This window comes from Trichosurus vulpecula, chromosome 8 (genome assembly GCF_011100635.1).
Source record: "Trichosurus vulpecula isolate mTriVul1 chromosome 8, mTriVul1.pri, whole genome shotgun sequence".
Taxonomy (NCBI): domain Eukaryota; kingdom Metazoa; phylum Chordata; class Mammalia; order Diprotodontia; family Phalangeridae; genus Trichosurus; species Trichosurus vulpecula.
In genome coordinates this window covers 110,810,510-110,833,449 of record NC_050580.1, presented here as the reverse complement: position 1 = coordinate 110,833,449, position 22,940 = coordinate 110,810,510, and the positions used below count along the sequence as shown (strand labels likewise).

Below are 22,940 nucleotides of genomic sequence, written 5' to 3'. Positions count from 1 at the left end.
CTGGATTGTCAACTTAACACCAGGTGACAGCTAACATCTTAGGGCTTCAAACAGAGCCCATTTTAAACTGCGTTGAGTGATAGTATTAAAAGGGGCCAGGGACAAGCTCCCACACATGCGCTGGTTCACCTACTAGCCTTCCTTCCCTGGGCACCAACCTTAGAGACATAGAATCTAGAGTAGGAAGAGAAGACCTCCTTAGAGGTTCTTTAGTCCAGTCTTTCACCCCATGTAATCCTCCCTCTAATTGTCCAGGAAGCACTTTTGATGGATCTACTAAACTACACCCATAATCCTGGGATATTTACACCACCTGTGTAAATACACACATGCACACTCACCACTCCCCCCCCCACACACATCCATACACACACAGACTCACACCTACATGCACACTCACCCTACAATATTCATCAATGGGCTTCAGTCTCTTCACAGCAACATCTCGAATGTGACTCCTCCGGAACAGGATCTTACCTGAAAGAGAGTGATGTGTGAGGAGAAGATAACATATTCCTAACCTGCTCGGGGGACCAAGAATATTTTGCCTGCCATCTCTTCCCTCATTACCCTGTGACCTGACAATTGTTTCTCTCCTGGCTCTTCCACACAAGCTCATCACTTGACTCTTTTTTTTTTTTTCCAATTCAACTGTCACAAAGTTGACAGGTAGCAGGCTCTGGAGTCTAATGAATATTGCCAATTGCTATCTCTGGGCTGCCTGAATGACATATGAAAAAGCCACGCTAAATGCTCTTACCACAGGGTAGGTGTTCTTCACTTGAGGTCTGTGAACTTTTAAAAAATATACATTTTGATAACTGTATTTCAATATAATTGGATTCCTTTGAAATTCTATGTATTTTATTTTATGTATTCAAAAACACTGGTCTGAGAAGGGGACCATAGGCTTCCTTAGCCTGTCAAAGGAGTCCATGACAAAAAAAAAGGTGAAGAACCCCTGTAATAGAGCCAACAACAAGGCAATGCTGCTGCCATTTTCCCTCTAAAGATGTAACCCACTCTTACAGATACATGTAAAAATGTACCAGTCCGCATGTAAATGCTGTTAGCCCTAATAAATAAGCCTGGTTCCTCTGAGCCAAGCAGGAGTTTTTGCCCATGTTGAAGTGGCAGCTTTTCCCAACAATAACATATGCTAAGAATATCCCCAGACATGAGGCCTGATCAACCTCAAAAAAAGCATGTCTCTAAGAACCAAGGCCCAAACACTCTGATCTCCACGGCTTTAGCCCTGGTTCCCACTTCTCCCCTAACTGTACCTTTTGCTCCAGAAAAACTATCCTAATTCCATAAGCACACTCATGCATTTTCTGGATTCCATACTTTATTTTTTGCCATTGTTTGGAATGTTATAACAACAATGCTACTTGTAGCTGCTGTGGAGGTGTAAGGCCAATAACACCAGCACACAAGAGGGCTGCTAGCACAGTTTCTTTGATCTGCTTTTCTAAAGGAAAGCAACTTTAAGGGGTTTACAATCTTACTTTAATTAAACATATATATCATTCACTTAGTTCAAGGGAAAAGTCAGCACCTTGAAGCAGAAATTATATAAAAAGAGCAAATAACACAAATCAGCAGACAGGGCTTCTACCTGTCTGAAAAATTAGCATAGATCAACAGACAGGGAGAGAGAAGCACCAACATCTGGGTTTTTCAAAGCCAAGGGGCTCCTTAATGGCTACCCAGAGTCTCATCTGGCCAAATCACACAAACATTCTTCCAATGAGTTAACCCCAAAACAAAATGCTAACCCCAGAGTATATACATCTATACATCTATATACCCTTTTTAGAGCCAGAAGGCATCACAACCCTCGTGATGCCTAATCAGAAATTAGCAAAAGGTGTGGGTCTTTCTACAAACAAGCTTCCCCTAATCAAGCTTCCCTTAATGGGCTCCACCTGAAGCCTATTAATAGGGGGTAGGGGGAGACAGAAGATCTTCAAATTGTATTAACATTACAAATGTATTCCCCCATGAGTTCCCTTGGCAAAGATCCAATCCATCCCTCCAGAAAAGCCCCATTGGAACACCATCTCATCATTAAGATATCATCACTTTAGAGCTGGAAGGGATTGTAGACGTCACCCAGACCAAAGTTTAAAACTTTCATTTTACAAAGGAGGAGAATGAGGCCTGTGGCTTGCCCAAGTTTGCAGAGGTGGCAAGTGGCAAGTGGCAAAGTCAGGATTTAAACCCAGGTCATTTGACTCCCAAACAATCATTCTTTGCATTGCATCTAACTGAAGCCTTACCTGATCTCAACAGGGATCTTTCTGAAACTTTGCTTATCTTTCTCTTATAGCATTTCTCTTAGAGCTGTCTTACCCCTCCCTACCAGACTGGATGACCCCAGGAGCACAGGCTACCCCTGGTTTATCCATCTTTGTATTCCCTGTTGCACTGAGCACCTGTCAGGAGGTTTAGTTGAGTGTTTACTGAATGAACAAATGTCTGAGCTGTACTCCATGGTCTGGTAACATTTGTAGCTTCCTAGTCGAGAATGAGAAATAATGAAATGCTTACTCCCAAAGCTTCAGAGAAGTTTCTTCTTAAAAATCCATCTCATTAAAACCTAATTCAAACCTGTTCAAATCCAGCTTCAGACATTTATTAGCTGTGTGACCCTGGGCAAGTCACTTAACTCTTTTTGCCTCAGCTTCTTCATCTGTAAAATGAGCTGGACAAGGAAAGGGCAAACCACTCCAGTCTTTGCTATACAGATGTCAATGTCACTTTTTGATGGCCTCAGAGTGAAGAAGACCTTCTCTTTACGTTCTCTCTCTCTCTCACACATGGAACCTTTCTCACATGCAGCAATTCTCTAAGACCAAATTCCAGAAAGAGATCCTCAATTGACAGAGGGAATTTCTTGACCCAGAATTCCACAGATCTCTCCCTCCAATTCACTGCCTCTCCCCGTCCCCCACCACCCTATGACAAATCATGTGTATGTGGTGAAGCAATAAATTAACCTACAATCTACATGAAGTCTATTTAATCACTAGCCTGCTGCCTGCCTGGTAGTTTGTTTATAAAATTCATCTCTCAAAGCCCAGCTTAAGTGTAAACTTCTTCCATGAAGCCTACATTACCTTTCCACAACAACAGTACTCCAGCCCTTAAAACTACTCTAACAATAATATCCTAAACCACACAACTCAGCCCTGAATTAGAATCACACTTGTATACTGTGCCTTGTACTCTGTCTGCTCTTCTTTCCTGTGTGTGTGGCTCTTGTCTTTCTGACTAGACAAACAATGAGCTGCCACAGGATAGGAGCTGTTCCTTACAGCTCTGAAACATGTCTTGGGGCAGTGGGGGCGGGGGGAAGGCACGGGGCTCCCACCCAGCCCCTCAGCAGCCAGTTAAGCACTGGCTCTGGGTTCCCAGGGAGGCCTCCCTAATTTTGCTAATTGGTGGCGCCATTAATTTTTCACTGGGGATCTGTTCCAAGCTGTTCTTTCACCTCCTCTCCAAAAAGGGAACATACCCTATCCAAAGGAAGACACTCAAGGAAGCCACAAATGCTGTTAAAAAGATAAATGAGTTCTGTCGTTTTATAAAAAGAGATCACAATTTATGAAAACATTGGAAGTAAGTGGCTTTTTCTTGAGGAAGATGTCACAGATTAGGTATTTCTTGCCTTGGAAGCCTTTGATCTTCCTTTCCTTTTTTGGTCTGTTGTGTTCTTCTTTCACAAGAATTGTTAGCATGTGTGTATTTGGGTGTACATCTTATGTGAAGGTATGCATAGTTCTTTAAAACAACAACAAAGCAAAAAACAACCCTTGACACATATCTCAGCACAGTCCTGAGGACCAGAACTCTCCCCCCACTTTTGCCAGAAACAATCATTAATGAAAGTGGGAGAGACTTCAAGCTGTCCCCTTTGTCACCCTCACTCCCAAAGATACTCATGTCTATCTGGATAGTGTCACAGAAAGTGAACAGACTGGAAGAAGAGGGGTCTGTGAGGGCCATATTCTCATTTTTATCCACATTCTTATTCATCTTTCACAATAATCCAACATGAGGATCATCACAACCCATTTATCTGTAGAAAAGAAAACAGAGAGGGGTAGGGGTAGGATTTGGAATAGGGGGATGAGATAAGACAAACTTAACAGGTACTGGGTCATTTGCCCAGACTTAGTGGTCTAATTTGTTCCCTTCTAGAAGACTTTGGAAGATAAGTGGTTGTCTTTTGAAAATTCTCATGTCATTAGATGTGTTATTCTTAATTTTTAAGTGATAAGGACACCGTCCTATTTGCCCAGCTAGGTGGAGATGTGGATAGAGCATCTGGCCTACAGTCAGGAAGACCTAAGTTCAAATCCAGCCTCAGACATTTATTAGCTGTGTGACCCTGGTCAAGTCACTTAACTCTTTTTGCCTCAGTTTCTTCATCTGTAAAATGAACTGGAGAAGGAAATGGCAAACCACTCCAGTCTTTGCAAAACAAACAAACAAAAAAAAAAACCAAATGGAGTCACAAAGATTCAGATACAACTGAAACGACTGAACAACAACAAAAACACTTTCTTTAAGGATAGAATCCAGAGGAGGGTCTTGAGTCATGTTGGATGAGGATAGGTTGGAAATAAGCGGGAATGTTTAATATGGAGAAGACTTTGGGGAGAGTCTGTCTCCCCAATGCCATACAAACTTGGACCCAAGAAACCAGACAAATATAATAAGGAAGACTACAGAGAGAAGATGAAAAAAACCCCAGGATATAGACAATTAATGAAAAAGAGGTGAACAACCTCAGAAAATAGAACCCTGTGTTAAAGACAGACTAGGAGGTTACCCTCCTTAGACAGCAGTGTGGTAGAGTGAAAAATGGCCCTGAAATTGGAGTCAGAAAAGCAATCTCTGTGTCTTCAATTATCTGAAAGATCATAAAGTGAAAGGGATTAGACTCAGTCTGTTTGTGACAAACATACATTAATCACTTAGTAATCTAGGTGGGTAGCAATGTAGCATGGAAGCTGTCCATTTATTACCCCCTTCACTCAGCAACCAGTACATCTCCTTTTTCCAGTCATAATAAGGAGGAAATAATCATATATTACACGCCTACTGTGTGCCAACAACTGTGCTAAGTACTTTACAAACATTACCTCACTTGGTCCTCATTTTGCAGATAAGGAAACTAAGGCAGATAGCAGTTAAGTTACTTGCCCAGGGTTACACAGCTGCTAAGTATCTGAGGCTGGATTTGACCTTGGGTTGTCCTGACTCTAAGCCCAGTACTCTATTCACTGCATCACCTAGATGCCTCTGATAATATACCTAATATAATATCATAATATATTATTTCTGAAATTGTATAATCTCTTTTCCTTGTAACCTCATAAAAATGGTACTCTTACAGGCTGGGGTATGTCACAGCTAGAGTAAGAAAAGAAGTCAAAGTCACAGGCCTAGGTGACAAGATATGGTAGATGGAGGAGAAGAAGAAGGTGGGAAAGGTTTGGAAGCAGCAGATCTCTGAATTTAGGGAGCTGAGCTACCTCAGGGACCCAGAAAGCAAAGGTAAGTCTTGCTCTCGTGGAGTTCAAGGTTATGGTTAGAGAAACAAGACTAATACATGTGAAAAAAAATTGGGGAACAATTAGGGGCTACACTGCGAGGCTGCAGGAGTTCAAAGAAGAGAAATTGGTGGTTCCATAAGTCATCAGACTAATTGAGAAGGATTTCAGGGAGGTGGTCTGAGTCTATATCCTGCTTGAACCCTCCTTACCCAATGCTGGCTCCTAAGAGAAATAACAACTTATCTAGCCCGCTTCAAAGGACCTTCAGGGGTGCCTTCCTTGATATCTCAGACTTCCCTGGTAATTATCTTGGGTTTTATGTTATGACTTATGTAGATACATAGAAATGCCATTTCCCATTTTATTTTAACCTTAAACATACAAAACCCCAGTGCTTAATAAATGTTTGTTGAATTGGATTGAATTTTCTTCCAAATTGCAACTTTCTTTTCACAGAGATTCTGGTAAAACAGGCCAGAGGAGAAGGGAGAATGAGGTCTTTGAAGCAACATTATTCTCTTGGCTTCTTTGTCCTAGCTCCAAACCACACATCAAGAGCCAAACCATTGACCATATTAAAGAGGAAAGAGAAGAAAGGAGGAGTAGCCCATACAGGGAGCAAAGCCTTCTAACATCTTCAGTCTTTGCTGAGGTCCAGGACGGGAAGGCCCGGCTCCTGCTGGTCTCCCCAATGTCATGCAAACTTGTACCCAAGAAACCAGATAAATATAATAAGGAAGACTACACAGGGAAGATGAAAAAGACCTCAGGGTATAGATCATTTCTGAAGGAGAGGTGAACACCCTTAGAAGCTGGAACCCCCTATTAAAGATAGAGTAGGAAGTCTTCTTGGAAGGCAGGGTGGTATCATAGAAATGGCACTGAACTTGGTGTCTGAAAAGCAATGTTCAAGTTCCAGAGGGAGTACCTCCTGTATGTATCACCCTGGCAGAGGGCCCCTTAGCTTCTCTGAGCTTCATTTCCCTCATTTGTGAAATGGGGACAAAACTAGTTCTATGAAATATCTATATGAGGCCACAAGGCATGGTAGATAGTAATGAGCCTCAAAATCAGGATGGTCTGGGCTCAAGGTCCGGCTCTGACACATAACTGACTGAGTGACCCTGGATAAGTCTTAACTTCTCAGTGCTCCCAAAGAACTCTCTAAAACTGACCACGTGCAGGTCTGCCTTGATAGTGGGGGTTTTCTCAGTGGGGAGGACCCTATGCCAATGATAGGAAAAGTCTAAAAAAACATGGTCACTTGCATTGCCTACTCCCTCAGAGTAGTGGTAAGTAAAATGCTTACAAAAATATGGGTGGTTGTTACAGACTGGTTCTGGCTAAGAGAATGTGAAAAGGAGGGACCAGAAGGAAGAAAATGGGAACAATCAGTCCAAGAAGCTCTGGCCATGCCAGTAGATTAGCCCTTGTTTGAGTGCACTCAAAAGTTAGCCCTACAGATCCTAGAGCAAAAACCTCAATGCTTATTAAATAAGCCCCATCCCTTAGATTAATAATGGCTTTGTCGCTGTCATACCACCTTCTTGCCTCTCTGATGGGTGGGTGGTTAGCAATTTCCCTCCTACCTACTGACTCTCCTATTTAGAGTCCTGTTCCAAACTCAACAGACATGTTGCCTGCCCTTGCCAGGAGGAAGTATAAGTTATCTGAAGGATATTCAAAGATCTTGCTTACTCCTCGATATCTCCTAACAGTCTGCCACAGCTCTATCCTTCTCTTAGCAGGCTCATCAGTCCCACCAATAAATAAATAAATAATGGTGCCTGCCTTCACAGGCTTTGATCAGTTCCTAGCTTGGTAGATAAGAGACAAATACTGTAATACCAGGTAGGGCATGATAGGAGAAAGGTTCAAAGCCCCTAATCAGGAAGGCAGCAGTTCTGATCAGGGGAAATCAGAGAAGACTTCATGGAGGCGGGTAGCATTTGAGTTCAGCCTTGAAAGATGGTTGGGATTTCAACAGGTGCAGGTAACCATAACATTAATAGCAACTACAACAGCAGCTAACATTTAAACAGAACTTAACATGGGTCAGGATGTGAGGATGGAGACAGAGCATTCCAGCTGTAGGGAACAGCCGGAGAGGATGCATAAAGACCAATCGGTGGAGGGAGAATTTAGCAAATGAGAAATAAACAAGTTTTGATTGAAGTGGAATGCGCATGTGAAGAAAGTGGTGAGAGGTGAGAGGTCAGAAAAATAGACTGGGGTCAGTTTGTGGAAGGCCTAGAACTCCAAGCTGAGAAAGTTTGCATTTTATTCCTTAGGCAATGGAGAGGTGACTGACTGTACAGGCTCCAACAGGTTGTCTATGGAATCCAAGTATTCTTAAACTGGAGTCCATTAAGTTGTTTTTTTTTAAATTATTATTTTAATTATTTAATTATTTAGTAGTTATTTCGACAAAATTTGTTTCCTTTGTATTCTACTTTATGCATTTAAAAGCATTGCTCTAAGAAGAGATTCATAGGCTTCACCAGACTTCCCAAGAGGACCAGGCCACCAAAAAATGAAGAAAACCTATTCTGATGCAATTCACAGTAGAATGTGATCACTCAAAGGACAGGGACTACTAGAAGTCACAGGACCTAGCGCAGTGCTTTGGTTCACTCACTAAATGAATGAATGGATGAATCTTCTAACCTTGCAGTAACAAGTATTCACTTCCCATTAGTGTGACCCATAAGCAAAGGATGGTTTCAGTGACAAACTGTGACCAACACTTCACCATGCCTTTAGGTGCCCATAGAGACTTTCTGACAGTGCTGGTGGTAAGCCCAGACTGCCTCTACCTGCTCTAGGAAAAAAAACTGGTTTCCAAAGGGTGGGTCAGTGGGAGGTGGACGAATGGCTGGTCCCTTATGATAAAAGGAAAAGGAAGAAAGGGGGGAAACCCATCTGTTGAACTGTATCCTATGGCCAGGCTTGGACACCAGGGAGCGGTTGCTGATAAGCATAATCACAGTTGGAATGCCTTCTGCTTGAGAGAAGGTATGGGGGAGAGATAGGTTAAGCACATATCCCCTCCCCGCCAGCCACAGCACTACTCATCAGAAGTCCCATGTGCCAGACATCTCAAGGATCCACCAGCAACAAAAAGCCTAAGAGCAACTAGATTGGAAATCAAACAACCTGAGTTCAAATCTTGATTCTATTACTACTTGAATTGAATCATTTAACTCCTGTGAGCCTCAGTCCTCATTGGTAAAAATGAAAAGATTGGACTGGATCAGGGTTTCTTAACTTGAGGCCCATGGAGCTCCAAGGAGGTCTGTGGAAACAAAACTTATTCCCTTCTCCTCCCTTCCCTTGTCTTGCTTTTCACCAGGAAACACAGAATCACAGCAAGAGGATGTCTCTCAGTGGGAAGAAGAGAGATTAACTAAGGAGGGGTGCGAAGTGGCTGGTAAATTGAAAGCAGCTCAGTGGTGCAGCAGAGGGCTAGGCTTGGCATCAGGAAGCCCTGAGTTGAAATCCAGACTTTTTAGGGTGAATCACTTAATGTGTCTGCCTCAATTTTCTCAACTATAAAAAGAGAATAATAACTGTACCTACCTCCCAGGGTTGTTCTGAATCTCAAGGGATATAATATTTATAAAGTTCTTAGCATAGCTCCTGGCACAAAGTAGGCATTTAATAAATACTTGCTCCCTTCTCTCTCCTCTAAATTAAATTCGACTTGAGACCTTTTCATGAGCAATAACTATAGAAAACTTCCGTTTGCACCCGATCTTTGGGAGGCATCCGCTAATTACCAATCAAAACCAGCAAGTTCAGAATCAGTGAGAAAAGAAAGGAAACCCAACATATACAGGCAAAGCCTATGTAAGCACCTGAGCTCCAATTCAGCAAGCACACACAGCAATCAGGCAGTTTGCAAAGCCCACAGGATCTGCAGAGAGTGATGCTAAATAACCCAAAGCCAAACATAGATAGATCCCCGGAGATCACCACTAGAGACCTCCTTACAAAGTGGCATCACATCATTAATGGTGACACTGTGGGTCAGGTAATTCAACCACTTCTAAATCCATCTAATACAAATTATACAAGGAAGAAAAATCCAATCAGGAAGAAAAGGGAGCCTGTCTCAAATGACTGGTCTGGATGTATATTTAAAATCCTAACTTGGTTAAAGCTCTGAATAGAAGAGAGAAGGGAAGATAATGGAGGAAGAACAATAAAGAGTTGAATGGTCCTGAAAATACATTGTTGGTATTGCTAGAGCACATAATAAACTAAGGCTAGCAACAAAAACTAAAGGCTTTTCGAGGAAGATCCCAAGTCTCTCCATCTTTTCCACAAGAGTACATCAGACTTTGACAAATGCTTTATTACAATCAAAATAAACTATATCTATACCATTCCCCCAATCTACCTAAGTCTAACCTAATTCTATCACAAAAGGAAATGAGCTTAGTCTGGCGTGACCAGTTCTTGATGAAGCCATGCTGGCTTTGTGATCATGTTCACTAAATGTCCTTTTAATAATACATTCTAGAAATTTGCCAGGAATTGAAGTCAAACTCACCAATTTGCAGATTCCATTACTGGTTATAGTTAAAAACCAAAGACTGGCTAATAACCACAAAAGAGAACTGTTGGCCATTTCAGTAATTATGATTTAGTTTATATTTCCATTTCAAAGTTAATTATTTAAGGCCTCGTGGCAGAACTCATGTTGTTAGCAAAAAAGTACCTGGTAGCTTTCTCGGGTGAGACTTGTAAAATACAAGCTTCCTTGTGTATGCAAACATACTTTCATCCACTAATAACCACAGTAAAGGGGAACATTTATTCAAAACATTAACCAAAAGTATAAACAAAAACAAAGTTCATGATTTTGCTAATAATTTATGCTTATGTTGGAAAGTTTAGCCAAACTTAGTCAAGTTTGGGCCTTAGCTGTGATATAAAGACGATTTATTTGATAGATGTGACAGAGCACATTAGAAAGTGAGAACTTGAATGTATCTGGCTCATTAATATAGACTTAGAGGCTCCTAGATCTAGTGTTAGAACACACCTCAGAGGTCATCTATTTCAACTCCCTCAATTTACAGATGAGGAAACTGAGGCCATGGGAAGCTAGGTGACTTGTCTAAAGTCACACAGGTAGTGAGCCTCAGAAGTGGGATCTGAATTCAGGTCCCCTGATTCTAGAGGCAGCAAAGTGGACCCATATTGCATAGAGCATCAATCAGGTCTCAGGAAGACTCATCTTCCTGAGTTCAAATCTGACCTCAGACACTTCCTAGCTTTGAGCAAGCCACTTTACCCTGCTTGCCTCCGTCTCCTCATCTGTAAAATGAGCTGGAGAAGGAAATGGCAAACACTCCAGCATCTCTGCCAAGAAAACCCCAAACTGGGTCACAGAGAGTCAGACATGACCAAAAAGTGACTGGACAATACAACAACCCCTGATTCTAGAGCGAATGTTCTTTTCCATTGCCCCATGACTTTACCAGAAGTTGTTACGGCCTCCCCAAAAAAACATTTAATGAACGAGAGAAGTATGCCCACCAAAGAACTACCATAATAACCAAAGGGATACACAAGATAGCAGGGACAGAACTGGTCTAGCTTACAAATGTAAAGACAACTACCACCACCACCACCACCACTAGAATTTGTTTAAAGATTTGCAAAGCATATATTATTTCATTTTGTCCTTACAACAACCTTGCGAGGAAAATCTTATTATCCACATTTTACAGATGAGGAAACTGAGGCTGGGAAGTTAAGTGACTTACCCAGGGGCATACAGGGGATAAGTGTGTAAGGTAGGATGTGAACTCAGGTCTTCCCGTTTGCATGATGCGCCCTCTTCTACCAGTGAGGTACAGGCTTAGGGCTGGGGGGTACTGATGTTCTTACATTTACCTTCTCAGCCACAATCACACATAGATGAGAGCTCACCAATGAGCAGCACATTCTTCCAAAACCCTTAAGACTTGGAGTAGAAAGGGGCCTTATAAAGCACCCAATCTAAGTTTTCCATTTGACAGAAGAGGAAATGGAAGCACAAGAGTCACAGAGTAAGTTAGAAGCAGCACCAGGACTAAAACTCTGGTCTCCAGATTTCCAGCCCAGAGCCCTTTGCACTCTGCAGAATGGTCCCTGAGGCGGCTTCTGGCTCTAAATAGATAGACCTCTCATAGGAGGACAACTGTAGCCATATATGTGTGTATGCAGAAGGTGCTACATAGCTAATGACTAACAGGCAGGGTGAAAAGTATATGGCACATCTTCTCTCTCCTAACAGGAGGAAAAGACATATAGAAAGAGAAATACACACACACACATACACACACACACATACATACATACATACATACATACATATATATATACTGGCCTGAGGCCACTTTTCTAAAACTGACCACTGTCTGAGTAGGAAAGGAGAGGAGCTCTCATTTATTCCTACTTAGCCCCTCAATGCTGAGGGTGGCTCAGCCCAGCCCAGTCCAGTCCCCCAGCCTGGGGCTGCAGACAGAGTGGGGCCAGAAGAGTATGATTGACTAAGTGACCCTCATGAAGACACAAACAGATCTTACTACATACGGCTGTGTGGCCGGCGCCCAGGCCCCTTGGCTCTAGGAGCCTGAGAATCAAAGCCTTCATTCAAGACCATAGAGTTTTTCAATGCCTCCTCCTCCAAAGAGAAACTCCTTTCAGAAAAAGGATTGGGGCACTTAGAAGTGGGTCACAATCCCCAGAAAGGGAGGGAAGACTCAGACTATTAAGTAGGATAAGGCCTCCAGTGAGCCTTATATATATAGTGTGTGTGTGTATATATATATATATACATATACACACACACACATATAAATGTTATATAGTAATATAATAAAGCCCCATTAGACAACCAGACCTAGAGATCATCCAATCCACATGAAGAAACTGAGATTGGGAGAAAGGAAGTCCTTTTCAGAGGTCAGTTAGTCAATAAGCATTTTTAGGTACCAACTACAGTCAGGCATCGTGCCAAGTGTTAGGGATACAAAAAGAGGCAAAAGACAGTCCCTGCCCTCCAGGTGCTCACAATACAATGGGGGAGGCAATAAGCAAGCAAATACACATATATACAAAAAAGCTATATGTAGGAAAAATGGGAAATATTTAAAAGAAGGAGGATTAATGGCAGAGCTGTGGATTAAATCATATGTGCCCCTGACTCCCAGTCAGAACCAGAACCAGAAGGCTGGTCCTTGACTTAGGTTTAGAAATGGAGTTGAGTACTATCTGTGTGATATTGGGCAAGTCTCAGTTAACTTCTCTAGGCCTCAATTTCCTCATCTATAAAATGAAAGGTTGGATTAGACCACCTCTTTGGTCCCTTCTCACAGATGTAAATCTATGACCCAACGGCCCTTTGTAGGTTCTTTGGAGCAGCACAAGCCAAAGCCTTCAAGCTGGAAAAGCTGCTGTTAATTTGGCTGCACTGGCTGGAAGGAGCGGTCTTGTCTCTCTCTCCAGCCTATAGCAAGAGGATCCCTCAAATCCTGTTTATTCGGGCACTGGGAAAAGAGCCTGCAGCAAAGATGGGAATGAAATGAAGTGGGTCATCTATTAAGAAAGAAGAGAACGTGATCTGCAAACTATAGGCCAGTGAACTTTAACTCCCATTCCTGAGAAAATTCTAGAACAGATGATTAAAGAGATGACTGGCAATATCTAGAAAAGCAAGCAGTGATTATGAAGAGTCAACTTGGCTGGTATCAACAAAGGGTCCTCCCTGACTAACCTGATTTCCTTTTTTTGAGAGGATTGCTAAGCTAGTAGATGAGGAGAATGCTATGAATATAGATTATCTACTAGGCAGTACAGTGGATGGAGTGCTAGGCCTAGAGTCAGGAAGATTCATCTTCCCAAGTTCAAATTCGGCCTTGTACACTTACTAGCTGGGTGACCCTGGGCAAGTCACTTAACCAAGTTTGCCTCAGTTTCCTCATTTGCAAAATGAGCTGGAGAAGGAAATGGCAAACTGCTCCAGTATCTTTGCTGAGAAAACCCCAAATGGGGTCACAAAGAGTTGGACACAACTGAAAAAAATGACCAAGCAACAAAAACATTTCAACAAAGCTTTTGATGATGGAGAAGATGCAAGAGACATGGATTAAATGACAATACAATTGGATGACTTCAAAACTGGTTAGTCTCAAGAACTAGAGAGATGGCCAGAGGTGTACAGGGTAGTATATGGGGATCTGGGACTGGCCCCATGCTCATCGAATCTGCAGATGACACCAGGGTAGGAGGGAGAGTTAACACCTTGGATGAGAGAGTCAGGACCTAAAAGGAGCATTGGGCTCAATCTAATAAGATGAAATACAGAAAGGATAATTAATGTAAAGACTTACACTTGCATGCAGAAAAAATCCAATTCACAAATATAAGATGAGAGAGGTACAAATGGTAGCTCTCAAAAAGAGCTGGGGGTTTTAGTGGACTACAAGCTTAGCGTGAGTCAACAATGTCATGTGGCAGCTAAAATGATCTTGGATGGATGGAATGGAACATAGCTTCCAGAAATACAGAAGGGGTTGTCCGTACTGTACTCTAGGCTCATCTGACCTGTCTTGGGTGTTCAGTTCTGGGTACCATAGTTTAAGAGACACACTGGTAAGGTAGAGAGGGTTCAGAGGAGGACAACCAGGATGGTGAGTCAATTGAAGGAATTGTTTGGCATGGAGAAGAGAAGACTGGGAGGGGGAGGGGGACATGATATCTATCTTTAAGTATTTAAAGGTGGGGTTGGACTTGTTCTATTTGGCCTCAGGGATGAGAACAAGGGGCGAGATTGAAATTGCAACAAGCCTAGTTATCAGGAAAAATTTCCTCAGAGCTGTGCCAAAGTGCAACGGGCAGCCCTGCCTTCCTGCAGAATTTGGGTGATCACTTATGACGTATGTCATAATGGTACCTTTTCTGTATGGGTTGGATTACATGGCCTCCGAGGTCCCTTCCAACTCTCAAATTCAGTGATTCTCTGTCTTTAGTGTACTCCCATCACTCTGCTTTATTCCACTCCTCTTAACTGACTGCCTCTCCAGGAGATCCAGGGTCTTCCTTCTGCTCTCCCATCCATCACTGCTTACCTCTTTCCTCCAAGTGATCTAGCCTCTAAATTGTTCTCCTTCCTCCTCTTCCCTCCCCCCAATTAAAACTGGTTTTTCCTCAGTGCTCTATTCTCTACAAAATTAGGAGTCTAGCAAATTCATTCAAACTAAGGGATTGATGAGGATTATAGTTTGTAGCATTTGTTCTTAAAATTGTTGTTATTCAGTTGTGTCTGACTCTTCTTGATCCCCCGGATCATAGCACATCAAGCCCTTCTATCCCCCACTATCTTCCAAAGTCTATCCAAGTTCTTGTTTATTGCTTTCATGACACTATCCATTTCATCCTCTGCTGTCCCCTTCTCCTCTTGCTTTCAATCTTTCCCAACATCAGGATGTTTTCCAATGAGTCCTGTCTTTTCATTATGTGGCCAAAGTATTTAAGTTTCAGCTTCGGTATCTGTCCTTCCAATAAGCCCAACCTTGGCCTTCTTCTCTTCTCTCTCTACTTCTCTCCCATGGCAATCTCATGTCTTCCCATGGCTTTAATTACCATTTTGACAAAAATAACTCAAATCTATTGCACCACCTCTGACCTCTTTTCTGCATTCTGACATCTGACCAACATCCCCAACTGCCTAGACATGAACTACTGGATGATCCACTGGAACCTCGCACTCAACCTGCATTCAGAATCAACCTTTTTCCCCCTTAACCCTCTGACTTCACTATTTTGTCTATGGCCTGACACTCAGGTTCTAGATAATTATGATGTTGGGATATCTTTGACCGTCTCATGCCTCATATTCCAACAACTACCAAGTCCTATCAATTCCACCTCCCCAACATCCACCCTATTGCCACTACCCTACTCCTCTCATTTACTGCCTCCTAACAGGTCTTCCTGCACCTACTCTTTCTTCATTCTAAAACATCTGCCAAATGGCTACCCCAATAATCTTTCCTAAATGGAGGTATATTTAAACTGTCACTCCCCTACTCAAAAATCTTTACTAGCCTTCTTTTGTTTCCCAAGTAAAGTTCAAATGCTTTTACTTGACATTCAAGATCCTCCACAATCTGGCTTTCTACCTTTCCAGCCTTGTCTTATTATCACTCCATTCAACCTACCTTCCAGGCATTAGGCTATGCCCCATGAACATTTCCTGTATTCTCCCATCTCCATGACTTTGTTCAAGCTGTTCTCCAGGCTTGGAACATCTTCCCTCACACTCTTCATTATTAAACCACCTTAGATTTAAGAAAGATTTATATAGAGAACATGGAAGCAGGATAGGTAATGTAAGATGAATACAAAATCCTAGCTTGGTACTACAAGAACAGTGTTACGAATGCTAAAGCTCAGAATAAGTTGAGGCTGGTGAGGAAAGCTATGGATAACCCAAAAGGGGGATCTTTGGGGTTTTGTTTGTTTGTTAGCTACACTGGGGAAAGGAGGATCCAAAAAGAAAGCAGCATTCACTATTCAGAGTAGATAGGATAACAATGACTGACAGTGAAGAGAAGATAAAATTGCTTTCTTTCTGTTTTCTCTGCCAAGGATAATGACCATTGGGCAGAACAAAAATGGCTAAGAAAAACTGACACCTAAGGTAAGTAAGGAAGCAGTAAGGGAACATCAATGAGAAGTACTTGAGGAGCCCTGGTTACCTGACCCGGGTGACCTACATTCTTAGGTACTGAAAAAGTAGGTAAGATATCAATGTTAAGTCATTTATTTTTAGAAGATCATAAAGGACAACTAGGTGGTACAATGGATAGAACACTGACCCTGAAGTCAGGAAGACCTGAATTCAAATCTGGCCTCAGACACTGATGGCAACCACACTGGCACTTTCAGGATGGTTGCAGGTGCAGGTTCTTAGATCTATCTGCTTTACTAGGAAAGATAGCTATTTCAGGGGTCAACAATCTTCTTTAATTACATAAAATACAAACAGAGCAAAGAAATAAAGACCAACAGACAGGGCTCACCGCCTGAATCAAAGCAATGTTGCTTTATACTTTACATACATCACTGGATTGAGAGATACCTCTGAGCAGTCGGGGAGCTCTGAATATTTGGCTACTCAGAGTCTTGACCAGGGAATCACAAGATCCTTCTTGTAAGCGAGTCCCCCCCCCCCAAAGGAAAAGCTCACCTCTCAGAATATATACTCTTTCAGCTAATAGGCTCAGAGCCAGAAGGCATCACAACCCCTCCTGACTCAATGCCTAATTAGAAATTAACAAAAGGTGTCTGTAAGCCTTCCTACAAGCAAGCAAACTTTCCTTAATGGGCTCCACGTAAGGCCAATTGATGGGCAGGGAAGATCTTATTCCCCATTAACCTTACAGACACTTACTAGCTGTGTGACCCTGGGCAAGTCAGTTAACCCCGACTGCCTCAAAAAAAAAAAAAAAAGATGATGGAGAACCAGAAGGCGATGCAGGAGTGAAAAATGTAATCTTCAAATTTTTTTTAAAGGTGAAGAAGGTGGAGTCTGCAAACTATAGGCCAGTGAGACTGACTGAAATTCCTGAAAAAAATTCTAGAACTTATGATTAAAGGGATGATGAGTGAGTATCTAAGAAAGGCATCTCTGATCTTAAGGGGCCAACATGAAGAACAGGTCATTCCAGACTGACCTAATTTCCTTTTCTGACAGACTCAATCAATCAACCAACAAGTATCTATTAAGTACAGACTGTGCTCTAGGCACTGAGCCGGGTGCTGGACATAAAGAAAAACAACCCAAAAATAGCAGATTAGAAGACTGAAGAAATGCTATAGATAGAATTTACCTAGATTTTAACAAAACATTTGACAAAGTCTCTCATGACCTTTCTTGCGGATTTTGTTATTGTTCAGCGTTTCAATTGTGTCCAACTCTCTGTGACTCCATTTGGGGTTTTCTTGACAGAGATACTGGGTGGCCATTTCCTTTTCCATCTCATTTTACAGATGAGGAAACTGAGGCAAACAAGGCGAAGTGAGATAAGATAGAGAAATGAAGGCTAGATGATAGTATAGTCAGTGGGCTCTGCTTCTGATTCTCAGAACTTGGTCACCATGCCTCAGCTGCCCTTTTAACCCTGAGACTTCCCTCAGCACATTCCTCCAAAGGCCCAGCCTTCTTCTTCCATTGGTGAGTTCCTGCCAGGAACTCCATTTTAAGTTCCCTTCTCTGCGTTATCTTCCTCCAGTGGAATTTAAGCTCTTTGAGGATAAGGACTATCTTTCTTTTTGCTTATACTTGTTTTCTCTAACACTTAGCACAGTGCCTGGCACATTGTAAGTGCTTAATAAATGCTTGCCTTGTGGTTCAAACCTTGAATGTCCAGATATAAAAAAAAAATCATTAACATTCATTAACATCATGTAATGTGTGATATAACTATCTATATTTACTTAGTCCCTTTCCTAGACCAAAAGTTCTATGGGAACAGATATTGCCTTAAGTAAATTTTATGTAACCCAGGATCTAGCAGTGCTCTGCAAATGTTAAATATTTAATAAATGTCTGTCGAATGAATGAATGAATAGAAAGAGGAGGCTTGAAGAGGTTTTCTAACTATATAGGAGTGAATTCCAGAAAGTAGAATTTCAGGCAGCGTGGCAGAAAGGTGGGGGGAATGATTTTGAGGGCAAGAAGGCTTCACAAGGTACTCATCTTATACCAGGTAGGGAGACATGGCAGTCCATGGTAGGCAGTCCTATATACAGACTATATGCCCAAAGTCTTAATACTGGACACCATGGCCATAAGCAAGGAGTCTTGCTTAGGGCTCCAAGTACATACCAAGAACTTGATGTGAAAATAAAAACTTTCTTAATCACTCCCTTTTTTTTCTTAAACTGAGTCTATGTTTGGACTATACAGAAACTTTCTTGATTAATTTTGTACACAGTAGAGAGAAGGCTAGAAACCCACAGAGCATATTAGACCTTAGACATTATATAATCCAACTTTCTCTGGAAAACTGAGACCCAGAGATGGGAAGAAAGTTGTCTAAAGTCACACAGTGGGCTAGCTGCAGAACTAAGACCAGAAACCTCTTCTCCTCACTCCCAATATGGTACTCTGTCCACTATACGAATAAAGGCTCTTTTAAAGAAAAGTCTGGGGAGAAAGGAAGAAGGGAAACTATCTAGCATTTTTAAAAGCCAGGAAGAAAGAGGATTTCTCTAATTTCTCCTGGGGGTTCCTGGGAACCCTCACTAAAAAAGTCTGTAACTAGCCAGAAGGAGATAGTCAAAGAACTGAATTATCTTACTTAGGAAGTGGGCCACCTCTGTGCACTATGAGAGAGGCATTTCTGCTGATGGAATATTTTGTGGCTGTGTTATTTATAGACGACATCTCTATTTATATGTTCATTGAATTTTCTCTATGATCCCTTTTTTTCCAGTCCATGGCGGGGAAAGAAAACAGCTTCCTCTCCCCAAGTTATTTGGGGCAAAGGTCAAGGTCAGGATCTTAAATATGCATAGAACTTTTTGGTAGGATGCCTTGGGCACTGGGATAGGGGTAAGAAGTTGGCAAACAACACTAGTCCTTCACTGCACACTGTCTAAAGGAAACAGACTGGGGGTAAAGCATGCCTTAGGAAATGGAAATGAATGAACCAATGATAAGAAGACTTTAATGAGGCAATGCCTACCATCTCTATTATTAAAAAATATAAGAGCAACTGGAAGGATGCTTGCCATATAATATTTTTCCCATCACCTGAAATTGTCTACAGACCTTGATTCCTTTGATATTTTTTTTAAAAAATAAGTTTTTAATTGATTTTATATCACCACAATTTCCCTTAATACCCTTCCTCATTCCCCTCCCAGAAAGTCATCTCATATAGCAAATACAAAGTCTCCTGGAGGGGAATGCTAGGGACATGAGAATCTAGAAGGATTCCTCTTGGGAAGTGTGTTTCACTCAGTGTGAGACATTATCCTTTTAGTGTTATTTTCATTTGTATTGTTGGAATAATAGTGTGTGTATTCTCCTGGTTCTGCTTTCTTTGCTCTGCATCAGCCTATATAGCCCTTCGTGTGCCTTATATTTCTTAGGGCTCAGTAATATCATATGACATTCCTACGCTCTGATTTTTGTTATGGTTTGGGTATCAGTCCTCAGCACGTGTGGGAATGTAGGTCTGTCACTGCCCAGACCGGTCCTCTGGGGCCTGAGATAGATCCTGTTTCTTCTCTTTGCCTGTTCCCACCCCCACCCTCACTCCCATAGAATAACACCGCCCATTCTGTAGGAGTAATAAAGGTGTGTATATAACTCTAAGACCTAAAATCATATGTCTATATCTAGCTGAGTTGTCTTGGAGCTTGTTTCAATGAGAGCAGAAAGTCTCCAAGAAACTCTTGGAAGTCCCTTTCCCCTTAAGTCTCACAAGGCCCACCTTGGGCAAATTTTTGAAGATTTCCTTTGGAACCATCCCACCTTCCCCTCTATGTTCCTCTTGCCTGCTCATAATTTCCCTTTTTCTCTCCCATTGCCCTCTACCCCTTTCCTATGTCCTGTTCCTATAGGGACTCACCCTCAGTTGTCTACCAACTAATTTCCTTTGTTATTAGTTGTAATGACCTAGGGAATAAACCTTCTTCAGGGATGTTCACATTTTAACAAGGGGTTTTGACAATGAAGAGTGGACTGGGAGTCAGGAGACTTGGGTTCTATCAAAGGAATGAAAAATGTTGACAACCCTACCCTGGGTACAGTGGGGATAACCTATTCTCAAATGGAACCCCTGGTCTGACAGGGAAACAGAGTAGCCTCTGCCCTAATCTGACTCAAGGCTGATACACTCAGGGCTTGACCAGGAGAGCTTGTCCCCCACTCTTGCAAGGTTAAAATTTGGGATTAAACAAGTGAAGCAAATGCGACATTTCTTGAGGCTTCCATTGATTCTAAAAATTAAGTTACAGCCTTATTTCTGCAATATGAACATATTGCTACAGAGGAGAGCATGGAATTTCCTTTTGCTCATAATCCCTGCCCTCCCTCCACCCTACCCCAAAGCCCAAAATAATGCTACCCCGCTGAGTCAATGCAATGACATGTCTGGGTCAGAGAAATGATGTCTATGAAATTTAGTCCTTTGAGAAGTCTGAGTTTTTCCAGGCCAACTTCTGGCTGGTTCTTGCTCCCCACTCTCAAGGCTCTACGCATGGTAATTAGAGTGGTTATCTCCAGTCAGATTGCAAGCCAAATGACCAGGTACCCCTAGTCATGGACAAGGAAAGAAAACTACAATGCAACCCAGATAGAACCTATTACATTTCTCTATTTAAAAAGAACTTAATTAAAACCATAGCATAATTATTTATTAGCCTCTATTTCTACATATAAGGAACAAGAGCAAGGTTTAAAGAAAACACAGACCTAGGAATAAGTTCTCTTTCCCTATGATTAATCACAAAATAATCCAATCTTACTTCTCCCATTCCACTTTAGAACAAGTCGAAGGTTTTCTCATGATCCAATGAAATCCAATAAAAAAATTTGTTAAGCCAACCATGCCAGGCCATTATAACAGGTACTGATAATATAAAGATAAAAAATCAAAATAACAGTCCCTGACCTTAAGGCACTTACATTCTATCAAAGGAATACAAAATGTGAAGAGATAAGCATATAAATGATAATATGAGGAACGGAAATATTCACTAAGGGCTTCCATAAGATTCCTCATAGAAATCAGTAAACAAGCTGAGACTTAAAGAGAAGTAGGGATTTTAAGAGAAAGAGAAGAGATGAGGGAGTGCACTGTTGGTAGGACAGCCTTGACAAAGGCTCCCCCAGAGGTAAGAGTCAGAATGCCAAATCTGGGCAACAGTACGCAGACAGGCTTGACTTGAATGTAGAGTCTGTGAAGGGAAACAATATGTTTAAAAAAAAAAAAAAAAGCCTGGAAAGGTAGGCTAGAGCCAAATTGTGAAGGGCATTACAAATGCCAAACAGAGGGGTCTGTTTTATCTTAGAGCTAATGGGGAACTATTGAAGTTTCTTGAGCAGGAGAATAACCCGGTCAGATTTCTGCTTTAGGAATATTATTCTGGCAGCTACAAGGAGGATGCACTGGAGAGGAAGGACTGGAAGCCAGGAGCCCAGTTAGGAAGCCAGTACAACATTCCAGGCAAGAGGTGATGAAAAGTTGAAACAAGGTAGTGGGTTGGAGAGCAGGGGATGGATAGATAGGAGATAGGGTAAAGGCAAAAGTGACAAAACTGAGCAAATGATTAGATGGTGGGGGGTGGGGGGTGTGTGAAGAGTCAAGGATAACTTTGAACTCATAAGCCTGGGTAACTGGAAGGATGGCAGTACCCTCAACAGGCCCTGCCTACCATCTACCAACAAGACGTAGTAGTTTGTGTGTGTGTGTTTTGCATTCCTATAGTAACTACATTATTGATAGGACTTCATATTACTAACCAGTTCTGACTCATTCAGCTAACTAGATCCCTTCTTGAGAAAGAATGGCCTTGTTAACTCAAGAAAGTCTTTAAATTACCTTTTTCTATACCAACCATTACTTGATTTTCCCCCCAGTTCAGATCTGAAATTTAAAAAGTATACAATGAGCTATGCAACTTTACCTTCAGTTTGAACAAAATCCCATGACCATCTTTTTTCCAGTTAGAAGAGAGTTCTTCTGCCAACCAAGTTACTGGTCATTTGCCCCTCTCAATTTTGTTTTCCTTCCTTATCTTTGACATGCAAACCTGTTATGAAAGCAATTTTATACAGAGCAGCTAAAAAGTATCCTTTGACTAGTCTCAAGACTCTCACAGGCAAGAAAGAGGCTAATTTGCTTATAGCTGAGTCCACAGGGCCCACGTGGGGGAAAAAGGCAGATATAATCACTTCTTCCACACCAGGCCGGTGATCAAACAACAGGTCATTTACTGCTTCTCTGCATTTCCTCTGCCACTGGCTACCAAAATCAGGAGGGCTGGAGGTCAGCTCTATGTGTGTATGCATGAGTCTCCGTGTGTAACTAATGTTCACCGAGTGCCTGGGCTGTATCATCTCCTTACTTCTCTTGTTCTCACACATCTGTGTTTTTGTTAAAAGAGGCCCTGCCAGAATTCAGAATCACTATAGAAAGTACAGTATGACTCAGTTATAATAGAATTTGTTTCCGATTACACAGATGTTGATATACCTTGTACTTCAAGGACCTGTGATTTCATCAGGGTAAGCACTCTCTGCACTAATACAGATCGAAGCCCCTTCCCCATATTAAGAGACAGTCTCCATGCAGGGCT

At 41.8% G+C, this 22,940-nt stretch overlaps 1 protein-coding gene across 1 annotated transcript in view; it reads right to left on the bottom strand.

The window, feature by feature from the left end:
* The window catches only part of SH3PXD2A (SH3 and PX domains 2A), a 338,878-nt gene that overhangs the window by 182,810 nt on the left and 133,128 nt on the right, over nucleotides 1-22,940 (bottom strand). The window contains exon 4 of the mRNA XM_036734422.1: nucleotides 401-477. Within this exon, the coding sequence (XP_036590317.1) occupies nucleotides 401-477 (77 nt within the window). The remainder of the gene's footprint in view (nucleotides 1-400; nucleotides 478-22,940) is intronic.